The 20,749-nt window shown below is 49.5% G+C and overlaps 1 protein-coding gene across 1 annotated transcript in view; it reads right to left on the bottom strand.

The window, feature by feature from the left end:
* Nucleotides 1-20,749, bottom strand: part of ACAD11 (acyl-CoA dehydrogenase family member 11) — a 399,787-nt gene that overhangs the window by 22,744 nt on the left and 356,294 nt on the right. Inside the window, exon 18 of the mRNA XM_086942043.1 lies at nucleotides 18,101-18,217. Coding sequence (XP_086798169.1) covers nucleotides 18,101-18,217 — 117 coding nt within the window. The remainder of the gene's footprint in view (nucleotides 1-18,100; nucleotides 18,218-20,749) is intronic.

Below are 20,749 nucleotides of genomic sequence, written 5' to 3'. Positions count from 1 at the left end.
TACGGGAAATGCCTGGAGCCTGACACAATTCAGCCCAGACCTAGTGCTACAAAAACGCTTATGTAGTGCCTGGAGTACCATCAGAATTAGCCCAAATTTAGCACTGTGAAAATACTTATGAAGGGCCTGGAGCTCTGACCAGACTTAGGGCCCGATTTAGATTTAGGAGGACGGGTTCCTCCACACAAGGGGGACGGATATCCCGCCCGCCTAAATATAAATCGCATAATATCCTATGAGATTTATATTTCGTGGGACGGGATATGTGTCACCATTGCGATGGAGTAACCTGTCCGTCAAATTATAAATCAAGCCATTAGTCTAGACATAACCCACACAATGAGAGCACTATATGTGGGAAGTCTGTGTCCTTTCCTATTCCAGAACATGTGGCTTGCAGGCGAAGGCAGCAGGGTACGGAAAATACATTTGGATTGCCTGAAGTCAGGCAAGAATTAGTCCAATGGTCTGCTTCCATGGAGAGTAGTTCCAGCACTGTGTGGTCCATCCTAGTGGACATGTTTAGCTGTGCGTGCAGTAAAGCCATGTCTAGCCAGGCTAGAGACAAAAGGCACAGTTGCCAGAAGAAAAGTACCTGCCACTATATCATGAAATAAAAAATATAATGTCTTTTCACAGTTAGATGTCGTAGCAGTTAGTTCACGACCTCACTGAACACTATAATAACGCCATGATGTCTGCCCTGAATGCAACTGCCCCACTCCAACTAAAAAGAATACCCATCAAAGACTCCAAACCATGGTTCAATGACAGCCTAAATACTGACAGACGCAGCTTGAGATTAGCAGAATACGCCTGGAGATCCCCTCCATCATCTGCTCTTCTAAAATCGCTAGGACTAAAAAGAAATAGAGCCAACAAACTCTTCAGAACGGCAAAAGAAACCTTCTTCAAATCCCAACTGGAAAAAAGACAAAAATCACCTGAAACGGCTATTTGAGCTGATTAAGTCACAATTCAATAACACTTATATCTAATCTCTGCACGTCTCCTGCCCTCAGCCAAGCTGTTGCTGACTTCCTCCTCGGAAAGGCGAGGAAGATCGAATCCGATCTTAAGTCTACTCTAATCGAAATCTCACCCTCTCCTGACTCCTCTTTACCCACGCCGCCCTGTCTCTCCCACAAAAACAATGCCTCTTGGAGTCAATTCAGGCCCCTCAATGACACTGCCATCCTCAACATACCCTTGACCCAGAAGCCTTCAAATCTCTTCAAAGAACCCCTTCCCCCAAACTTCTTCAAAGAAATGATAGGATCACTAGTTCTCAGAAAACCCACGGCAGACCCTGAAGACCGGAATAACTATCGACCAATCACAAACATCCCTACCCTTGCAAAACTCCTGCAGAAATGTGTACATGAACAGCTGCGCAAACACATTGAGCAATTCCAACTTTTCGACCAATTCCAATCGGGCTTCCGCACGGGCCACAGCACTGAAACAGCCATCACTCATATAGAACGATGATGCTCTCACTCTGCTTGACCAGAATGAAGCATGCCTACTAATGCTACTTGACCTCTCATCTGCTTTTTACACTGTCAAACATGACAATCTACTTAACTTTTTTGAATGCATGATGGGGCTCTCAGGCACGGCCCTTAAATGGTTTGCCTCTTTTCTCAACAACAGAACGCAAAGAGTCAAATCCAATCGAACTCTATCCAACTCCAGCCCCTGCACTCTGGGTGTCCCTCAAGGATCCTCACTCTCCCCCACACTCTTTAACCTTTTCATTGAACCACTGACTGTAATCCTCAAAGCATCCAACATTCAATATCACATGTATGCGGATGACACCTAACTGAACATGAACATTTCCTTCCCCGAAGATATCAAGTCCCTCAACGGAACCCGGCTCAAAATCCCAAAATGGCTAACCACCAACCACCTCAAACTAAACACCCTTAAAACTGAATTCCTCCTCATTTCACCCACTAAGCAAACCCCCACTGTTGTGAAATATCTAAGTAACCTCACCGCTCTCCACTGCACACCACACATCATTGACCACTAAATCACTGGGAGTTGTGCTAGATAAGAACCTTAATATACAATTTCACGTCAGAGCATCTACCAAAGGAGCGACCTTCCAACTGAGCATCCTAAGAAAACTCAACCCCAACCTTCCCCAAGATGACTTCAAATCAGCAGTGCAAGTAGTGGTCATCTCTAGACTAGAATACGGCAGTGCTACTCTATGCGGTCTGCCAACACTTAGTTTGGCCCCCTCAAAGCATCACTGAATACTGTGACTAGACTCATCACTGGTTCTACGAAAACCAACCACATCTCTACAGACCTGAAACCCCTTAACTGGCTTACATTTGAGGCAGGGGTCCACTTAAAAATTGCATGTATGACCCATAGGGCCCTACACTTCAATACCCCACTCAACCTGAAAAATAAACTAGAACTCTCCGGTTGCAACCGGCCCTCAAGGAGAACCAACACACTGCTGCTTAAGCCGAAGAAATAAAAAAACGGAAAACCTACAATCGCGCATTCTCTGGCATTGACCCGAGAATCTGGAACTCCCTACCTATGGAAACAAGACTGAGTCCCTCAACATTTGCCTTCAAAAGGGAAGTTAAGGCTCTTCCAATGAACAACGCACCTGAACTAGAAGAAAAACTTAAAAATAAATAAAGTGAATCTTCCTAAGTAGTATTCATCACTATCATAGTTACCAGACAATGGCAACTCGCAGTTGGACGCAAATCACCTTAGATACAGACGACATTCATGCAGTTATACTAATGAAACTTAGCAAAAAAGGGGGCGTGGCTTGGACGCCGATGGTTATGGTCGCCTGAGAGCTCGGCTCCGGGACTGAGCCCGCATTGATCCTGCAGATCGGAGACCGTGGGGCACCCCGACCCCCACAAACCGAAGATCGGGTCTGAGGGGACCTGCTGGGACACCCGGTGACACTCGAAAACCGGTTGTTTCGACGAAAAAGCGAAGTTACGGAGACCGCGGAGCGGGACCCAAGATGGCGCCCGGACCTTCTCGATGGCTTTGCCGAGACCCCAGACCCATGGATGCCTAGCAGAGCTCCGCGCATCTTCTCTACATCCTATCTCCCCGAGAAGCGTTAGTCCGGTTGATGGTTTGGAAGGGTCTGAGCACTGTGGCCATCCCCAGACGGATTGTTGGTCGAATTTTCGACGAGAGCAGCTCATGGATGACCGGAGGCCCTGAGTGGAACGACGATGCCACGAGAAACACCCGGCTGCCCCCCACTGAGTGCCTGAACTCGCCGGAGCCCCGAGCACTTCATGGGCAGCACAGCGACCTGGCGCCACAGAGTTTCCGGCAGCACTGGTGATTCTCATTCGAGGTCTTCCTCGGCCTGGCGGGCCTACCCGGACTGGCGCCGATCGCCCCCGCCTCCCCCTCGTTGGCCTCCGGTGACGCGGCGGCGGCACGGCCCGAATAGTCGGAGGAGTGGTGGGCCTTGGCGACGACGATCGACGGCCCTCTGTACAACGGCCACGTACCAGGAGTGCCGTAGTCGACGTCCACACTTGGTAGTGCCTCTGACGAACTTTCCTCCACGGGATTCAACCGCCATGGGGAAACCGAGGGGGCCCAAAGGGACCACCCCGGCCGCCTCGGACACGGAGGTGCCGGATAAGGATGAACAAGTTGACCCGGAGAGCTCTGGTGGTCCCCACCTACAACAACAATTTGACCGGGTCCTGGAGGCGATCGCAACCACGCGATCAGCTCTACAGCAAGACATCGCCCAGGTTGAGACGAGCTTGGGCCTCCTCAGAGCAGACCACGGCAAGCTCTCGGACAGAGTTAAGGAGGTAGAGAGCTCAGTGAAGGTACTGGAACCAGTGCAGAAGACCCTGGCCGCGACAATGAAGGATGCCCTGTCCCGGATCGATGCCTTGGAAAAACGGGCGGAGGACGCTGAAGGGCGCAACAGAAGGAACAATATTCGGGTGGTGGGCCTACCGGAAAAGATTGAGGATGGCGACTTGGTGGCCTACTTGGAAGCTTGGCTCCGGGACACGGTGGCTCCGGAGGGTCTGTCCTCCTTCTACACCCTGGAACGGGCACACAGGGTGCCTGCGAGGCCGCCGCAACAGGGCCGCGCCCCGCGTCCGGTGGTGGCGCGTTTATTGCATTTTCGGGACAGAGACCTTCTCCTCGACGCCGCCAGGCATAATGGCCCTTATCAGGTGGAGAATAGCCAGGTGAACATTTTCCCGGATTACACGTATGAGACCCAACGGAAACGGGCCTCTTTCCTGGCGGTCAAGCGCGAGCTCCGGAGCGAGAGTATCCAGTACTCACTCCTCTTTCCTGCAAGGCTCCGTATTATCATTGACGACAAAACCCAGTTCTTTGATTCCCCGGAGGAAGTCTGTAATTGGCTCGAACTCTATAGGGCTGGCAAAGATGGCTTCGGCTCGTCCTCCCAGTTGGCTATGGAACCTGGTCAACAACGTCGTTCCAAGAGACTCCGCAGCCGCCGCGGCAAACCAGGCAAGCCTTCGACTGTGGAGACAATGGCGGAGCGGCGAGGAGTACTGGAGATGGTGTCTAATCTGTCTGGTTCACAAAGCGGCCCCATTGTTGAAGAATCGGAACCCGGTGGCGAGGGGGCGCAAACGGACACGGAGGAATCAGAGACCGATGGTGTTCACTTGCCAGTGGTTACTCCAGACTCGGCTGAGGGTATGCTGGACGGGCAGGGATGACTGGGTGAGCTACTTCCATTTGGGTGGGGGTTTGCAGCAGGGGTGGTAGGGGAGGCGATTGGTGACATGATCCGATGGGGGGCTTGGGGGGCCCCGATCGGACTGACGCTTTTCTGACTTGGGCTCGAATTAGTCTCGGTAGCCCGAGACTCGAAGGCCCATTACTGGCGCCCAGCCCGCACCTAGCCCTTAAGGCTTCCCTGCGGTGGCGACCGCAGGATTAGGCAGGGATTGGGGGGTTGTTGGAGACACGGTTTGGATGGGAACTGGATGGAACTATTTGGGTCCTGTTCTGGGGTGGGTGGGAGGGGGTTTGTTTCAGACGGGTGTTGGGTCTTTGTTGGGGAAGATGGCCGCCATCAGTGTTGACTTGACTGTCGCTTGTTTTTTGTTTGAGCCTTGGAGGGGAAGCCCGGGACAGACAGTATGGGACAATGGCTGAAATCGCTAATGTGAAATGCATCACTTGGAATGTACGAGGGCTTCACACAATGTCTAGACGTCACAAGGTTCACGCTTATCTAGTGCGTAGAGGGGTGCAGATAGCGCTGCTGCAGGAGACTCATCTCACCAAGGCGGAAGGGGCGGCGCTACAGCGTAGATGGAGAGGGCAGGTCTTCTATACCTCATACTCAGCTTACGCGAGGGGGGCGCTGATATGGATCAGGGCGGGGGTTCCCTTTCAGGTTGCAAAATCGGTGGTGGATCCGGAGGGTCGCTATGTGGCTATCTCAGGCACACTGGGGGGTAGGGACTTGAATATTTGCTGTATTTATGCACCTAATGTGGACCAGCTTGCCTTCCTCTCCGGGTTATCGGGTTCATTGGCCCACTTCCTCTCGGGAACCCTCTTGTTGGGTGGTGATTTTAATTCAGTGGTAGACGTAGAGGCCGACCGCTCGCACCCCCCCCTCCCGGACTCTCCAGTCCGCCGAGTGGCTAAAGGGAGGAAGGAATGGCAGACGCACTGGGGGCTCACAGATATCTGGAGGGCGCAGCACCCCGACTCTAGAGACTACTCCTATTTTTCTGGCCTACATGAATTACACGTGCGACTAGATGGGTTTCTGGGATCAGCAGAGTTGGTGTCCGCAGCAGTCCGCTCTGAATATTTGACTAGGACCATCTCAGACCACAACCCCCTCCTAGTGGACTTCCGTTGGTTTCCCGGGGTCCCTAGTGTGCCCACCTGGAAATTGCGCCCGGAGATCTTGGAGGACATAGTCTTTAGGGCGGACCTGGAGGACAAAATCTCGGATTATTTTGCGTCCAATGGGGGCACCGCTGGATCAAGAGCGTTCGAATGGGACGCCTTTAAGGTAGTGGTCAGGGGCTACTGTATTTCTAAAAAAGTGGGCATGCGACGAGTCATCCTTGATGACTTGGACACGGCTGATCGGAAGCTCCGTGAGATGGAACTTCGCCGCCCCGGTCATCCTGAACTCCAGGAGCGTACCGCGGCGGCAAGAGAGGCGGTGGCGGCGGAAGTCGAAAGACTGCGCTGCTTCGATTATAAGGCCTACACCACTAGGTCGCTCACGGAGGGGGATAAGTCGGGCGCGCTGCTAGCATGGCTGGCCAATCCCACACGCCGGACCTCTCTGACGACGTCCATGCGCACGGCTGAAGGGTCTGAGGTGCATACCCAGCCAGAGATATTAGGCTGCTACCAGCGCTACTATGAACAGCTGTACCGCAGTAACCCGGCCAGAGACCCCGCCCTGATTGATGAATATTTGCAACCCTTAGATATGCCAGCGCTGGAGCCCGACGTGGCGAAGGCTCTGGGCTCCGACATCGAACTAGGAGAAATCCGTAGTGCCATTAAAGGGATGGCGAGGAATAAGACCCCGGGCCTGGATGGCCTTCCGGTTGAATTCTACTCCACCTACGTTGACCTATTGGCGCCCCGACTGCTGATAGTCTACAGAGAGGGGAAGCGTTTGGGTCGCCTCCCCGGCTCGATGTGTGAGGCATTAGTAGTTCCCCTCCTCAAACCTGGTAGAGAGTCGACTGACCCGGCGTCCTACCGGCCACTATCAATGCTGACGGTCGATTATAAAATCCTGAGCAGCATATTGGCATGGAGGCTGCTAGGGCACATGCACTCTTTAGTGCACGAGGACCAGGCAGGATTCATTCCCAAGCGTAACACGACCATGAATATTCGCAGGCTGTTTCGCTTGTTGGGGGAACCGCACATAGAGGCCCCGTGTCCGGTGGTTCTCTCAGTTGATCTGGAAAAGGCCTTCGATAGCTTGGAATGGGACTACCTGCGCAGAGTGCTGCTGCGCTTTGGTCTAGGGGAGGGCTTTGTCAGGTGGACCACGGTGCTTTATGCCTCGGCGACGGCCAGGGTGAGGGCAGGCCCGCTGATTTCCCAACAATATCCAGTAGAGCGGGGCACGAGACAGGGTTGCTCTTTGTCCCCACTACTCTTCGCGCTGGCGGTGGAGCCACTGGCGCTGTTGATCCGGTCCGGGGTCTCTTTCGGCGGTTTACGGACCTTATCCGGCCCGCATTATATCTCGCTGTATGCTGATGACCTGCTGCTCTTCCTCGAGGACCCGAATGCCGCTTTGGATGGGGCTGCGACGGCACTGACATCTTTCGGGGATGTCTCGGGCCTTCGGGTGAATTGGGCCAAGACTTGTCTGTTCCCGGTTCACAGGGGAACGCCCAGACCTGACATCAGTAGAGACATTAGGTGGGAACCCAGCTGCCTCAAGTACCTGGGGGTATACATATACCACGACCCCACTGACCTCCTGGATGGGAACATAGCCCGCTGTACTCGCGCGTTGCGTGGTAGTATGGAATTTTGGGCTACCCTGCCGCTTTCGGTGGCAGGTCGGATTGCTCTACTGAAAATGGTGGCACTCCCCCGGTTGCTCTACTACTTTCGAGCGCTTCCGATTTGGATCCCGCCGGCCACCTTTCGGCTACTGCGATCCATGGTGGTGGGATTCCTCTGGGGTTCGGGCCGCCGGAGAGTGGCTCTCAAGACCCTGATGAGGCCAAAGTCTGAGGGAGGCCTTGCGGTGCCAGATTTTGAGAAATATTACCTTGCGGCGCAATTGCAGACCTTCACCCAGGAGGTCGCGAGGGAGTTTCGTGGCCCGGAGATTGGGAGGGGTACGGGGATGCCCAGGCATGTTATCTCCTTCATCACACTGCGGCAACGTTTGGCCCTGCAGGACCTGATGCTCGAAGAAAAGGCCATTAGATTATGCTGGAATCGCGCCCACGCCCGGGGACAGCTACGGCTTCCGTATGCACCAGAAATACCGCTGGGGATGCTGACGGCCCTGCCTCACGGTGGAGACTGGTCACGCCTAGGGCAGTGGGAAGACGCGGGATTGCAATTGGTGGGGGACCTTTATGAGGACGGGGTGTTACTGCCCTTCCAAGAGATCCTGGATCGTTTCGATGTTCCCCGAGGCGACTTCCTCTTGCACACGGCTCTGGTCCGAGCGATTCAGACGCACTGGAAAAGTGGGTTAGAGGAACCGCCTACGTCTCCGGTGTGTCAGTACGTCATGATGTCCGCGGGGACGGTCAAGGCAGTCAAGTGCCTGTATAACAGACTGGTTAACGAGGGCTTACCCCCCCTCGCCACACTGCGGACTCGTTGGGAGGCCGACATAGGGAAAGAGATACCGGAGACGACCTGGTCACAACTCATGTGCCGAGCCTGGAAGGGAGTACGTCATGCCCGATTCCAACTAGTTCATTTTTACATACTCCACAGAGCCTATTTGACTCCGGCGAAGATTCAGCAGTACTTCGCCACGGATTAGGCAGACTGCCCCAGATGCCGAGCGCCTGAGGCGGACCTCCTTCATATGTTGTGGTCCTGCCCGGCGCTGTCCTCGTATTGGCTAGTGATAGAGGATACTCTGAATGGGGTAACGGGGAGATCTTTATCGGTCGACGCGGCGGTGGGGCTCTTACACTGGTTCCCGCATACCCCTAAAAATAAAATTTCGAGTACATTTATTGATTTGGGGCTTATCCTCGCTAAACGGGAGATAACCAGGAACTGGAAGGCAAGAGTTGGTCCGACGGGAGCTAGGTGGCAGAGCGAACTGCTGAAGTGGGCTGCGGGGGAGAGCACTCTGCGATACCAATTGGCAAGGCGGCAGCTCAACGAGAGAGCGCTTGAATCAGCACTGGAATGGGAGACGTTAGTGCAGGCCCTTAGAGATTATTGCGCTTCCAGCGATTCCGAGGGTGAAGATGCAGCACAACCTGAGTCCCGGTAAACGTTCACGATACGGATATGAATATAGTCATCTGGAGTTTTTTCCCATAGGCTCTTCCTACACACATTACCACACACTGATGGCGGGGTTGGGGGGGTGAGGGAGTTGAATCATTGGGCTGTTGGGGGGGAGTTTTTGGTTTTTTTTTTTCACCTTTGTTAGGTTGATCTAGAAAAGCAGATGAAGCCCATGGGATTATCCGGACCAGCTTCGATCTTCTACCAGATCCCCACCTGTGTTCGCCGCCTGACCCTAGGGTTGTGGGCTGAATGGCTGTGTACCCATGACGTTTTCTCGCGGGGGATCGGATGTATTTACTGTTTTATTCCTGTAACTGTATTGCTGGTCCGACATGTAATTTTGGCTAATTCCTGCAATAAAAATATATTTTAAAAAAATGAAACTTAGCAAAAAATAGTGCACATTGTTCTGGAAATGTGTTCTTGAAAGAGGAAAAGACACAACCGACCTTTCTAATCAGCTTTAGGCAATGGGAAGACAAACTAACAATGGTGTTTTCTTGCTGCTCAAGTGGGAAAGGAAGGTAGACAGAGCTGTTATGTTTTTACCTTTGGCAGGATAGGGATATACAAATATTGGGAAACAACGGAGGTCACATGGTTGAGGTTTGGACAGATTGAGCAGAAACAACATTAATCCTTCTCCCTGGTCTAGGATCTAAAATGAGCTTCTGTGCATATTTATTAAGATGGTCTCAGTAACCTGATTGAGACAAACAGCTGGGTGCTGCTATATCAGGCTGTGACTCAATTCTAGCGAGGCAATCAAGTGGAAGTGGTTACTTTCTAGAAGATTTTGTGACAGCGATATTATATTACATATCAAACAGAAGCTGGAAAATGTGTTTAAATCCAAAATTAGTTTCTAAGGACCAAAAACACAACTCTTCTAGGCCCAATCAATTAATCCATAATTAAAATGCTAAGATTCCTCCAAGCAGCATTTTATTTATTCCAAACTAATTACTGAATACATCTATTATTTATTGTTAACCCAGAAAACAGTTGATCACAAACCATGCATATATTCTGAACATAATATTTCAAAATCCGCTTTTCCCCCCAACAACACATAGTTACTCCAACTCAAACATGAAGTCATTGGTTAAAAACAAGGTTTCATCAAGAAAGCAGAAAATGTTCCTTCCACCTCATGTGGCTTCCAGCAGTAGACACATTTAAAAGAAGTCCCCTTACGTTTCGGTAGATCACCCTAATTTTCTTTCCACCTTTATCAGGACCCAACACAAAAACAAAATGATAGCGAAAAACCCAGATCTTCAATCTCTCAATACCATTGTAAGGGGGTCAGAGAAAATAAAATAGTAACCACTAGAAAAAAGCGGGGTTCCAGGCATCGCATCCGAGAATTCTCCACGGGAACATATCATACCTGGACCACAAAAGAAACTGCACCAATCAAATGGAGCAGAGGGCGATCATCAAGCGTCAAAGGCCAAAACGGTGTTCCAAAAGTGCGATAAAATTATAACATGATAGGTCACATGTGCACTTCTAACATAAGAACGGTGGTACCGTAACAGAGCGTCTTCGGCTCTGTAACTTTAAAGCCATTCTCAATATACCACAAGGTGAGATAGTGCACCTGGACAAGTGGAAGATATTTGGCCACAGACAGAAATCAACACCAAAAGGCCAAAATTAGTTTCTAAGCAGGGCAGTAGACCAACAATTCACAGGCGCGTCTGACACAGTGGAGCGTTGTAACAAGACATTGAGAAAATGAGAGCACGGCTAATGGCCTGAGAACACAAGGGTGGCGGAGTGTGCCAAGGTATCAGATTGGAATATACACCTTCATTGATTTAGAGAAAATAAAACTGTGACTTTCTGCAGCTCGACAAAAGAGAACTTTGCCTTGTATTCCAAAAACATTGCTCCTCCCTAAATATCTCAGGTACTGATTTAGTCTCCTCTGGAGCTCATACATGGCTGTTATTAGAATGTAGTCACTAAAAGAGACCATTACGTTATTAACCACTACATGGTGATATCTACAGCCAGGGCGTCACTGAAACATGCTCTAAACTGCTGAAAACTTTGGAAACATATTTGGAAGCACTGGAATCAGATATGAGGCCTGGATGTTAAAATGCCTTGGTGGCCAAGGTCATCTTCCTGTCAGTATTGAATTTCCAATGATGGTCCTGCTAAAATTCCAAAGATGGCGTTAAGAAACACCTTTGTTTCTATATTGTATTCCTTTTCAGTAACTCTAGATCTGTAGTGAATCAGTTTTTAAATTTTGAATTATTGTCGCTACAAAGGGGTTAATTAGAAAGTAACATTCCTTAGTGTGGAGTCAAGAGGCCTCACAAAGTCTTGTGGAAAGGACACTGAGGAGCATAGTCCACAGGAGGCTCACTGGCTGCAGCTGTCTATTTGCATTTATGTATTGTAAGCATTGTTTTAGACTTATAATGAATTGAGATCAAGAGGCTAAGGCACATATCACACACAACTGCACAGTAACCTGACTGATCTATCATGTGCACAGATGGAGCTGAGAGTTACACTGTGAGTTATACGCTATTCAATAATAACTTTTCAGAGCGACCTCTGAACCTGTCACCAGGCAGGTCGCTCTCCTCACCTCACGCAGCCCCCTGTGTGCCCGGTCTCCTGCTGCCTCTGCCGCCCCTGCTAGCCGCTGCTGACTATTCTACACCCCGGTGCCTGCTGACCCCCTACCCTGTGACTCCTGCTGCAGAAAGTCACAGTTTTATTTTCTCTAAATCAATGAAGGTGTATATTCCAATCTGATACCTTGGCACACTCCGCCACCGTTGTGTTCTCAGGCCATTAGCCGTGCTCTCATTTTCTCAATGTCTTGTTACAACGCTCCACTGTGTCAGACGCGCCTGTGAATTGTTGGTCTACTGCCCTGCATAGAAACTCATTTTGGCCTTTTGGTGTTGATTTCTGACTGTGGCCCCTGTGCCCTCGTCGCCACCTCTTCCCGCCGTGTTTATTACCGCTGTTTCTGCCTTGCTTTCCCCTCCTTTGCCCCCTGCCTTCTGAGGCCCTCACCGCCACCTTATTTCCGCAATTTTGCCGCCGTATTTTCCCCGCCGCTGTGTCCCTGCGGCCCGCCCCCCCTGACCCCATTGGCCGCCCCGCTCCCCCTCCCAGCTGCTCCTCCCTCCCCCTGGCCCCCGACGATATCAGCCCACACGACGGACCTACGACGCCGCCACCCTCCACGCACTCAAACCAGACCGGATCTCCGCCTGCTACCAAGCCACCCCGAAGCGCACCCACAGACCCTTCAGCTGCCAGCCTGCAAGTTCACCTGCCTCCGGACCTGCACCGCACCCAAAAGGCCAGGCACCAGCAACAACCACCTCAAGTGCATCCTCCTCAACACCCGCTCCGTCGCACTCTGGAACCTGCTCGACACAACTTCACCAGACGTCGCCTTCCTAGCAGAAACCTGGATGAACGCCTCCTCAGCGCCTGACATTGCAGTAGCCATCCCGGACGGATACAAGATCACCCGGAGGGACCGCGTCAACCAAACCGGAGGAGGCATCGCCATCGTCTACAGGAACACCATCCGCATCACGACCAACTCCGACGACACCTTCACCGCCGCCGAGCACCTCCACTTCCAGATACACACCGACCCCAAGACCACCCTCAGAGGCACCCTCATCTACAGACCCCCGGGACCACGCGCCCAATTCAGCGAAGATATCGCGGACTTCATCAGCCCGCACGCCCTCCCCTCCGCTGACTACATCCTCCTAGGGGAACTCAACTTCCACCTGGAGAAAAACAACAACACCAACGCCACCACCCTGCTGGATAACCTCGCCAACCTCGGACTCAAGCAACTGGTGAACACCCCCACCCACTACGCCGGCCTCACGCTTGACCCCGTCTTCTCCTCCAGCAAGCACATCTCCTTCAGCCACTTTAGCGGACTTCACTGGATGGATCACAGCTGCGTCCACTTCTGCTTCAAAAGAACAACGACCCACCACCACCCGCAGCAGGTTCCTTGCAGGAGCTGGAGCAAGATCTCCACCGACCAGCTCACCACTGCCCTCAGCCTGAAACCTCCGGACAGCGCTGCAGACCCTAATGAAGCAGCCCGCACCTTCACACAGTGGCTCACCAACTGCGCCGACAACCTCGCACCACTGAAGAACCCTCCCAAAAGACCCAGCAGCAAGAAAGCCTCCTGGTTCACGGACGAACTCAAAACATCCAAGAAAAACTGCTGCACCCTCGAGAAAGCCTGGCGCCACGTCCAGACCACAGAAAACATGACTGCCCTCAAGAACGCCACCCGTGAACACCACCAGCTGATCCGCACCACCAAAAGGACAACATTCAAAAAACGACTGGACAACAACAACCACAACAGCAAGGAACAATTCAGCATCATCAAAGAGTTCTCCAACTCCAACGCCGGAAACAACAACATTACCCCCTCGCAAGACCTCTGTGACTCACTCGCCAACTTCTTCCACCACAAGATCGCCAACATACACGACAGCTTCGGCGCACAGACCACGCACCCAACCACCGAACCAACGCCCCCCACCACCACCCTCTGCTACTGGACCCCGGTCAGCACCGAAGATACCACCCGCACGATGAACACCATCCACTCCGGATCACCATCGACCCCTGCCCCCACCACGTCTTCAACAAAGCCGACTCCATCATTGCACCCCAACTCCGGGACATCATCAACAGCTCCTTCAACACCGCAACCTTCGCGGAAAGCTGGAAGCACGCCGAGCTCAGCGCCCTCCTGAAGAAACCAACAGCGGACCCCACTGACCTCAAGAACTTCTGCCCCATCTCGCTCCTCCCTTTTCCGGCCAAAGTCATAGTGAAGATCGTCAACAGACAGCTCGCCGCCTTCCTCGAGACAAACGGATCCCTCGACCCTTCGCAGTCCGGCTTCCGAGCCAACCACAGCACCGAGACCGCCCTCATCGCAGCCACCGACGACATCAGATCCCTGCTCGACAACGGGGAAACAGCGGCCCTCATCCTCCTGGACCTTTCGGCAGCGTTCGACACGGTCTGCCACCGCACCCTAGTACAGCCCCTCAGCAACATTGGAATCCAAGGGAAGGCTCTGGAGTGGATCATCTCGTTCCTCACCGGAAAAACCCAGAGAGTCCGCCTCCCCCCGTTCAGATCCGAGGCCACTGAAGTAATCTGCGGGGTACCACAAGGATCCTCACTCAGCCCCACCCTATTCAACCTCTACATGAGCCCCCTCGCAGCCATCGCACGCCAACACAACCTCAACATCATCTCCTACGCCGACGACACCCAGCGGATCCTCTCCCTCACCAATGACCCCGCCAGAGCCAGCCTTCACGAAGGGATGAAAGACGTCGCCGAGTGGATGAAGAACAGCCGCCACAAACTGAACTCAGACAAGACGGAAGTCGTCATCCTGGGATCGTCGCCCGCCGCCTGGGACGAATCCTGGTGGCCGCCTGCAATGGGCACCACCCCCAAGCCAACGGACCACGCACGAAACCTAGGCTTCATCCTGGACTCCTTCCTCTCGATGACCAGACAAGTCAACGCCGTATCATCATCGTGCTTCAACACCCTGCGCATGCTTCGTAAGATCTTCCGATGGATCCCCACCGAAACCAAGAAGACAGTCACCTAGGCACTCGTCACCAGCCGACTGGACTACGGGAACACCCTCTACGCGGGAACCACTGCCAAACTACAGAAAAGACTCCAGCGCATGCAGAACGCCTCCGCACGACTCATCCTGGACGTCCCTCGCCGGAGCCATATCTCGACCCACCTGAGAGACCTGCACTGGCTCCCTGTCAACAAGAGGATCACTTTCAGACTCCTCACCCACGCACACAAGGCTCTCCACGACATGGGTCTGAAGTACCTCAACAGCCGCCTCACTTTCTACACACCCACCCGCCAGCTACGATCGGCCAGCCTCGCCCTCGCCGCCGTACCACGAATTCGCAGAGCCACCGCGGGAGGAAGATCCTTCTCCTACCTGGCGGCCAAGACATGAAAATTCCTCCCCACCCACCTACGGCTGACCCAGGACCACCTCTCCTTCAAGAAGCAACTCAAGACCTGGCTTTTCGAGCAGTAACGGACCTCTCTCCCCAGCGCCTGAGACCCTTCGGGGTGAGTAGCGCGCTATATAAATCACTGATTGATTGATTGATTGATTAATCGGTTCTGGTTTTATATAATGTCCAAAACTGACTCGAATGTTTGCTCTGCTATCCTTCTGGCAGCTCAGTCTTTACATCAGACACAACTGAAGCCAGCCGATCTGTGACCAGCAAAGAATGAGCAGTGGAGTGATACTGCTCAGAAGCAGAAGTTTTAGCCCTAAAGAACCCAATTATTTCTACCAGTAGGAGTGAACAATAATTCAGTGTTGTCCATAAAATATTCAAAAATGCACCTTATGCTCTTTTTCCGGCATTCACATATCTTTATAAACAAATGGCGGACCGTTAGCCTTCGATCATGGATGTCTAAGGCTTGCATGCATTTTCTTTTTCGACCTTCATGCTGACTTTTTCTGTATCCAAATGGACACTGGCTTGGACTCCAAAGAGGGACTAGCATTCAACAGCATATACCACGCATGGACCAGAAGATTAGCTCAGTGTTGCATAAGGCTTTTTTTGACCTGAACTTCCTGATGACCAGTGCTCACAAGAAGGGTTGATTCTGCATCCTGGTATTTTATAGGGAGGTTTAATGTCTCAGTCAGTTATACCATACTGATAAGCAAAGATCAAAGGTACCCTGGCTCAAATAACGTGTGAGGTGGGCATCAGGGGTGATATTTGCGGTTGATTTAAATATCAGTTTTAAAAAGTCAGAGTAATGCAGGCAAAATGCTTTTTTGCATCCGTTTAGTGCATGGGTCTTTTTTAAGATCGGCCGTGTATAGCGCTTGCCTTATTCATGGTGAAAAAATTATATTCTACACTTACTATAAAGGGCTTTGGATTGGCAACTTCAGAAATGATCTTCTTTTGTTCAGGAACCCTCAGTATTGGCCTAAGACATTGTCAGTTACGACTTTGATCAGCCCACAGGAGTGTTGTAGTGTGACTGGCTTTCTATTGGCTGTTTAGGTTTGTCCTTCACCCTGCCGTGAAATACATGATGGATTATTCTACAAGTAAAAACTTGGACTACTGGGGAGCGAGTTCTTTCAAAAGCACCTGTAAAAAGGATGCTACAGAAACGAGCACTGAAAAGACAATAGATCTTTAATGTGTGAAAGTATTCCAACAAAATAAATGTGTGCATGGCTGTTTTAGCATATTAAAGGCTGGCCTACTGGCTTTGCCAATGCGTGTTTGTCTGTGTATATGAAGCACTCTTGTAGGTAAAATGTGAGTCTCGTTTACAACATTAAAAAATGGTGCTGAATTGAAAAAAACTAAAAACAACGAAAAAAGACTACTTTCTGGATACACTGCTTGCATGAGAGAATTTAATCTGAAAAGTCAGTTTCAGAGCGAGATGTAAAATGGTCCATCATGCATTGCAATGCAAGGACTCCACTAAAGGGGGAAAGATACACCAAGCAGTCAACAGCAGTAGGTGAGACAGGAACACTCTTCTATCTGGAGCCAAATCCCTCTCTGTGTACATTTTAAAGAGTTAGTAGCAATAGGCTATCTGACAGCTGTTAAAGGGTTGCTTTATTTCGTGTAGCATCTATTTTTCAGATGATTTTCTCAACAGTTGATCGCAGTGCTGCCAATAGATTTGACACTTCTATGGCACGCCTGATCTGCACGCCATAAAGTTTTTTGTGTGTAATATATTACTTTATTTATGATTTGACAACCATAAAGTAAATAACATTCGGCAGAGAATGTAAAAGTGTAGAATACCAGCATAGCACTTGTTTTGTACAGAAGACAGGATTTTCACAGTTGACAGTGTATATATATATATATATATATATATATATATATACACATTTACATTTATATATATATATATTGCTTCAACATCTATGTGTCTACTTGAAAACACTGAAACAAAAATTGCCCTTATTTAAGTCTTATTTTAGGAAATACTCCGAACATGTCCCATGTAGAGGAAATAACCGTGTGACCTCAGTGGAATGGTGTATACTGCCATGGATCCTGTGTGGTGTCGAGGAAGAGCTTACAAGGAAGGGCAGCGTCACCCTGGGTAGAGGTGAAGCGTGGGAGGCAGGGCGGGTGATGAGGGGCAGTACATCACGCCAACAATGTGCGGTCTGGGCAATCTTACCCCATAACAAAGTTAAACCAATTGGCTTTACCAGTGGTTTATAATTGTTAAATGGGTGGTTACTGGAAGCTAAAAGCTGGTGGGAAACGCCTGTGTAAAAACAGATGAAAATGTAAATTGAGCTCAGCTCCTAAAAGCCAACAGGACTATAATAGGGAAAAATACTTCTGGTGTCTGCTTTATCCATACTGCATGTGTGTAAATAACCTCTTAACATGTTACTCAAACCAGGTAACATCACCAGCTTAGACTTAGCTAGAGACAAAAGTCACAAGCCTTTCCCTATCGCGCTAAATCCCCAGTCTTCTGTTCCTACCAGTAGTGTTTGCCCCCTGATTGTTCCTCCTGAGTCCATACCTGAATGTCATTAACAATATCAACATAGAACAGATTCACCCCCCACTGGCTTTGGTTTGAGGGAGCAAGAGACATAGTTGAAGGAGGGTGGTACTGAAGTGGTTCCGGTCAGTCTGCTGGGTGGCATCTGGGAGGTGGTGGGCGGGCCAAGTGTGGTGCTACCAATGCCCGCCCCATCGCCCACCATTGCATCCCCTGCAGCACGTGTCCCTCCGCCAACACTCAGGTCACACCCCGACCATTCCAAAGTGGACACTGGCACAAACTGCAGCAGTCATCATAGCATCAGCCAAACATGCCACAGTTCAATGTGTCTCATGGCATGGAACAGACCTCCCTTGTAGTTGCGTTAAGAAAAAAAGTGTGGACAACACTTAACAGAAGACATTCCACCTCAGGGCATCAAATGATGATATTTTACCTCTTTTTTAGCACGTGCACTCCCCACTGAGTCGATGGCCTTCGCAGCTTTCAGCGTCAGCAGTCGCGCCTGCTCAATTGCAATACGACTCTCGGCAATCCAGTGGGCCACAACTTCCTGCAGAAACCACAAGGAAAGAGGTATTAACCACACACAAGTTACTGCCTGCTTTATTTAGGTTTGAGGGTCAGCACAGATTACCGTAAGCGAGCCGACTATTTACAATTGGTTTATAAAAATATAATATCAGATTGCATAATATGGAGCTCACATATAATTGTCGGCACAATAATTATCATTGCATACCAATAATAAACCCAGGAGTTGAATACAATTCCCCCTGCCCACGTCACTGTACCTCACAGATGACGCTATAAGTATACTAGTAACATTAACAATACCATGGTAGGCGAGTTCCAACCTGCTGGTATAATTGATAAATCATCAAAGTTATGCTTTATCTCATGGAATGTAGCAGGGCTCAACCGGAATCTTAGAGACACAGATTGGCACGAGTACATCGAACAGAGCGATTTCTGTCTTCTACAAGAGACTTGGGTCCTAGAAACCCCTCATAGAGTCCGTTACAAGACATTTAGTGTGGACGCAATTCCATCGGCAAGAGGGAGGCCATCAGGTGGTCTTGTAATATGGATAAGGGTAACCCTAGCAATTGAAATAATCCAATTGAGTATAACATCTCAAGATATTGTTGATGTAAAAGTCACCACCAAGGATGGAAGGGTATTACACTTATTTAACCTTTACAACAGACCCAGCCTAGCCTCAAAAGAATCATTGACTATAGAACATTTGGACTCTATTTTAAATTCCCTAGAGACAAAGGCAAGTGTATTAATTGGCGGGGACTTAAATTGTAACTTTGAGCCCGTGATAGGGCTCGGTAACATTTTTGAGGATGAAGACACTGCTAACAATATTCCTGTGCTAGCTGTGCTTCTATTGAAGCATGCTATCAGTGTCTGGGGACCATATATAAATCGCTTATGCAATGCTATAGTTTCAGGTGCTCCAATTCCAGAAACCTGGAAAGGGGCAGAAATTACGACAATTTTTTAAAAAGGGGACCGTTACGACCCAGCAAACTATCTCCCAATTAGTTTAATAGATATTTTACAGAACATTTTTGCTAGGAACATTTTAAATCGATTAAATATTTGGATTGAGGAAAACAATGCCCTTTCAAAATTACAGGCAGGTTTTAGAACAAAACTCAGCACAACGGGCCAGGTATATAGGTTTACATGCTTGTGTTGGAAATATGTAAAACTAAGAAAAGGACACCTCTACGTTGCCTTTGTAGACTTAAAGGCAGCGGTTGACCTTATCCCACGTGCCTTATTATGGTATACATTGAGACGTCAAGGGGTACCTGGTGACTTACTTGAGCAGATAATAAGGTTACACGAAGATAATTACGCAAACGTGAGGTGGGGTCCGAGGGGCGAACTCACAGAAGTAATCCCTTTAAGAAGGGGTGTACCCCAAGGATGCGTACTGTCACCAACACTATTTTCACTGTATGTAAACAATCTCCCCAATTTTCTGAATGGTTGTATGAATGATGCACCAAAATTGGGGGGTGAGCCGGTGCCAGCGCTATTATTTGCTGACAACTCCATATTAATATCACAAACACCAAAAGTATTGCAAAGCCTAATAGACTCCTTTTATACATATTTCAACATAAAAGGTCTAGAAATAAATACCAGTAAAACCAAATACATGGCCATGAATCCCCATAAAACCTTTAAGAAAAATATAGCTTTGAATGGCCAAAAGCTGTAGTATGTGCAGAGTTTTAGTTATCTGGGTATTGCTTTGGATACAAAGCTATCGTGGAGGTCACAAATGGAAAAAAGTAAGATAGCTTTGCTCCAAAACTCCTTACCCATAATGAAAAAGCACAGGAATAAATCTTCTAAGGCAGTTTCTCCAGCCCTGGAGGTGTTTAAATACAAAGCTCAATCAGCAGCACTGTACGGGGCTGAAATTTGGGGGGCCCCACTGTAAAAAGATCTTCGAGATGGGGGAAAACACATTTTATAGAATGCTCCTAAGTCTACCTGTACGTGCACCATTAACTCCAATTATTCTGGACTTGAATGTAAAACAAACTGATCATTATGCACTCCTAAGACCCCTCACATTTTGGGTAAGATTATGGTCAACCCCAGAATTAATGCACTAAAAGACTGGTTTAGAGGAGATTATGGAGTTGGATCAGAACAGATGTATTTTGTGGTTTAGACATGTTTTCTTATGGCTTGGAAAGTTGGGCCTGTCCCAGTTTTGGGACGACCCAACTTCACTGTCATCGGGCTGTAAGAAATTGTTAAAATCTACTTTCTGGGCTTATATCCAAAGTAGTGTGCTGTATGATCCTCTTAACGGACCGTTAAAAACCTAATTTCTCTTGTTTAAGGACATAGCGAACTTTGAGCCTTTTCTTGACGAAGTGCGTCCTCAACTCGCAAAAACCTTTTACATGAAATTTAGATATTGTGTATTGAACATAAACGTAATGACATCACGCTGGGCCGTTAATTATGATGGAACTGATAATGAGTTGCGTATCTTATGCCCAGATAAAGTTAAAAAAAATTATTTGCACGTTTTATTCTTTTG

The sequence above is a fragment of the Lissotriton vulgaris genome, chromosome 10 (genome assembly GCF_964263255.1).
Source record: "Lissotriton vulgaris chromosome 10, aLisVul1.2, whole genome shotgun sequence".
NCBI lineage: Eukaryota > Metazoa > Chordata > Amphibia > Caudata > Salamandridae > Lissotriton > Lissotriton vulgaris.
Note: the sequence above shows the minus strand (reverse complement) of the source record. Positions and strands in the feature narration are given on the sequence as shown.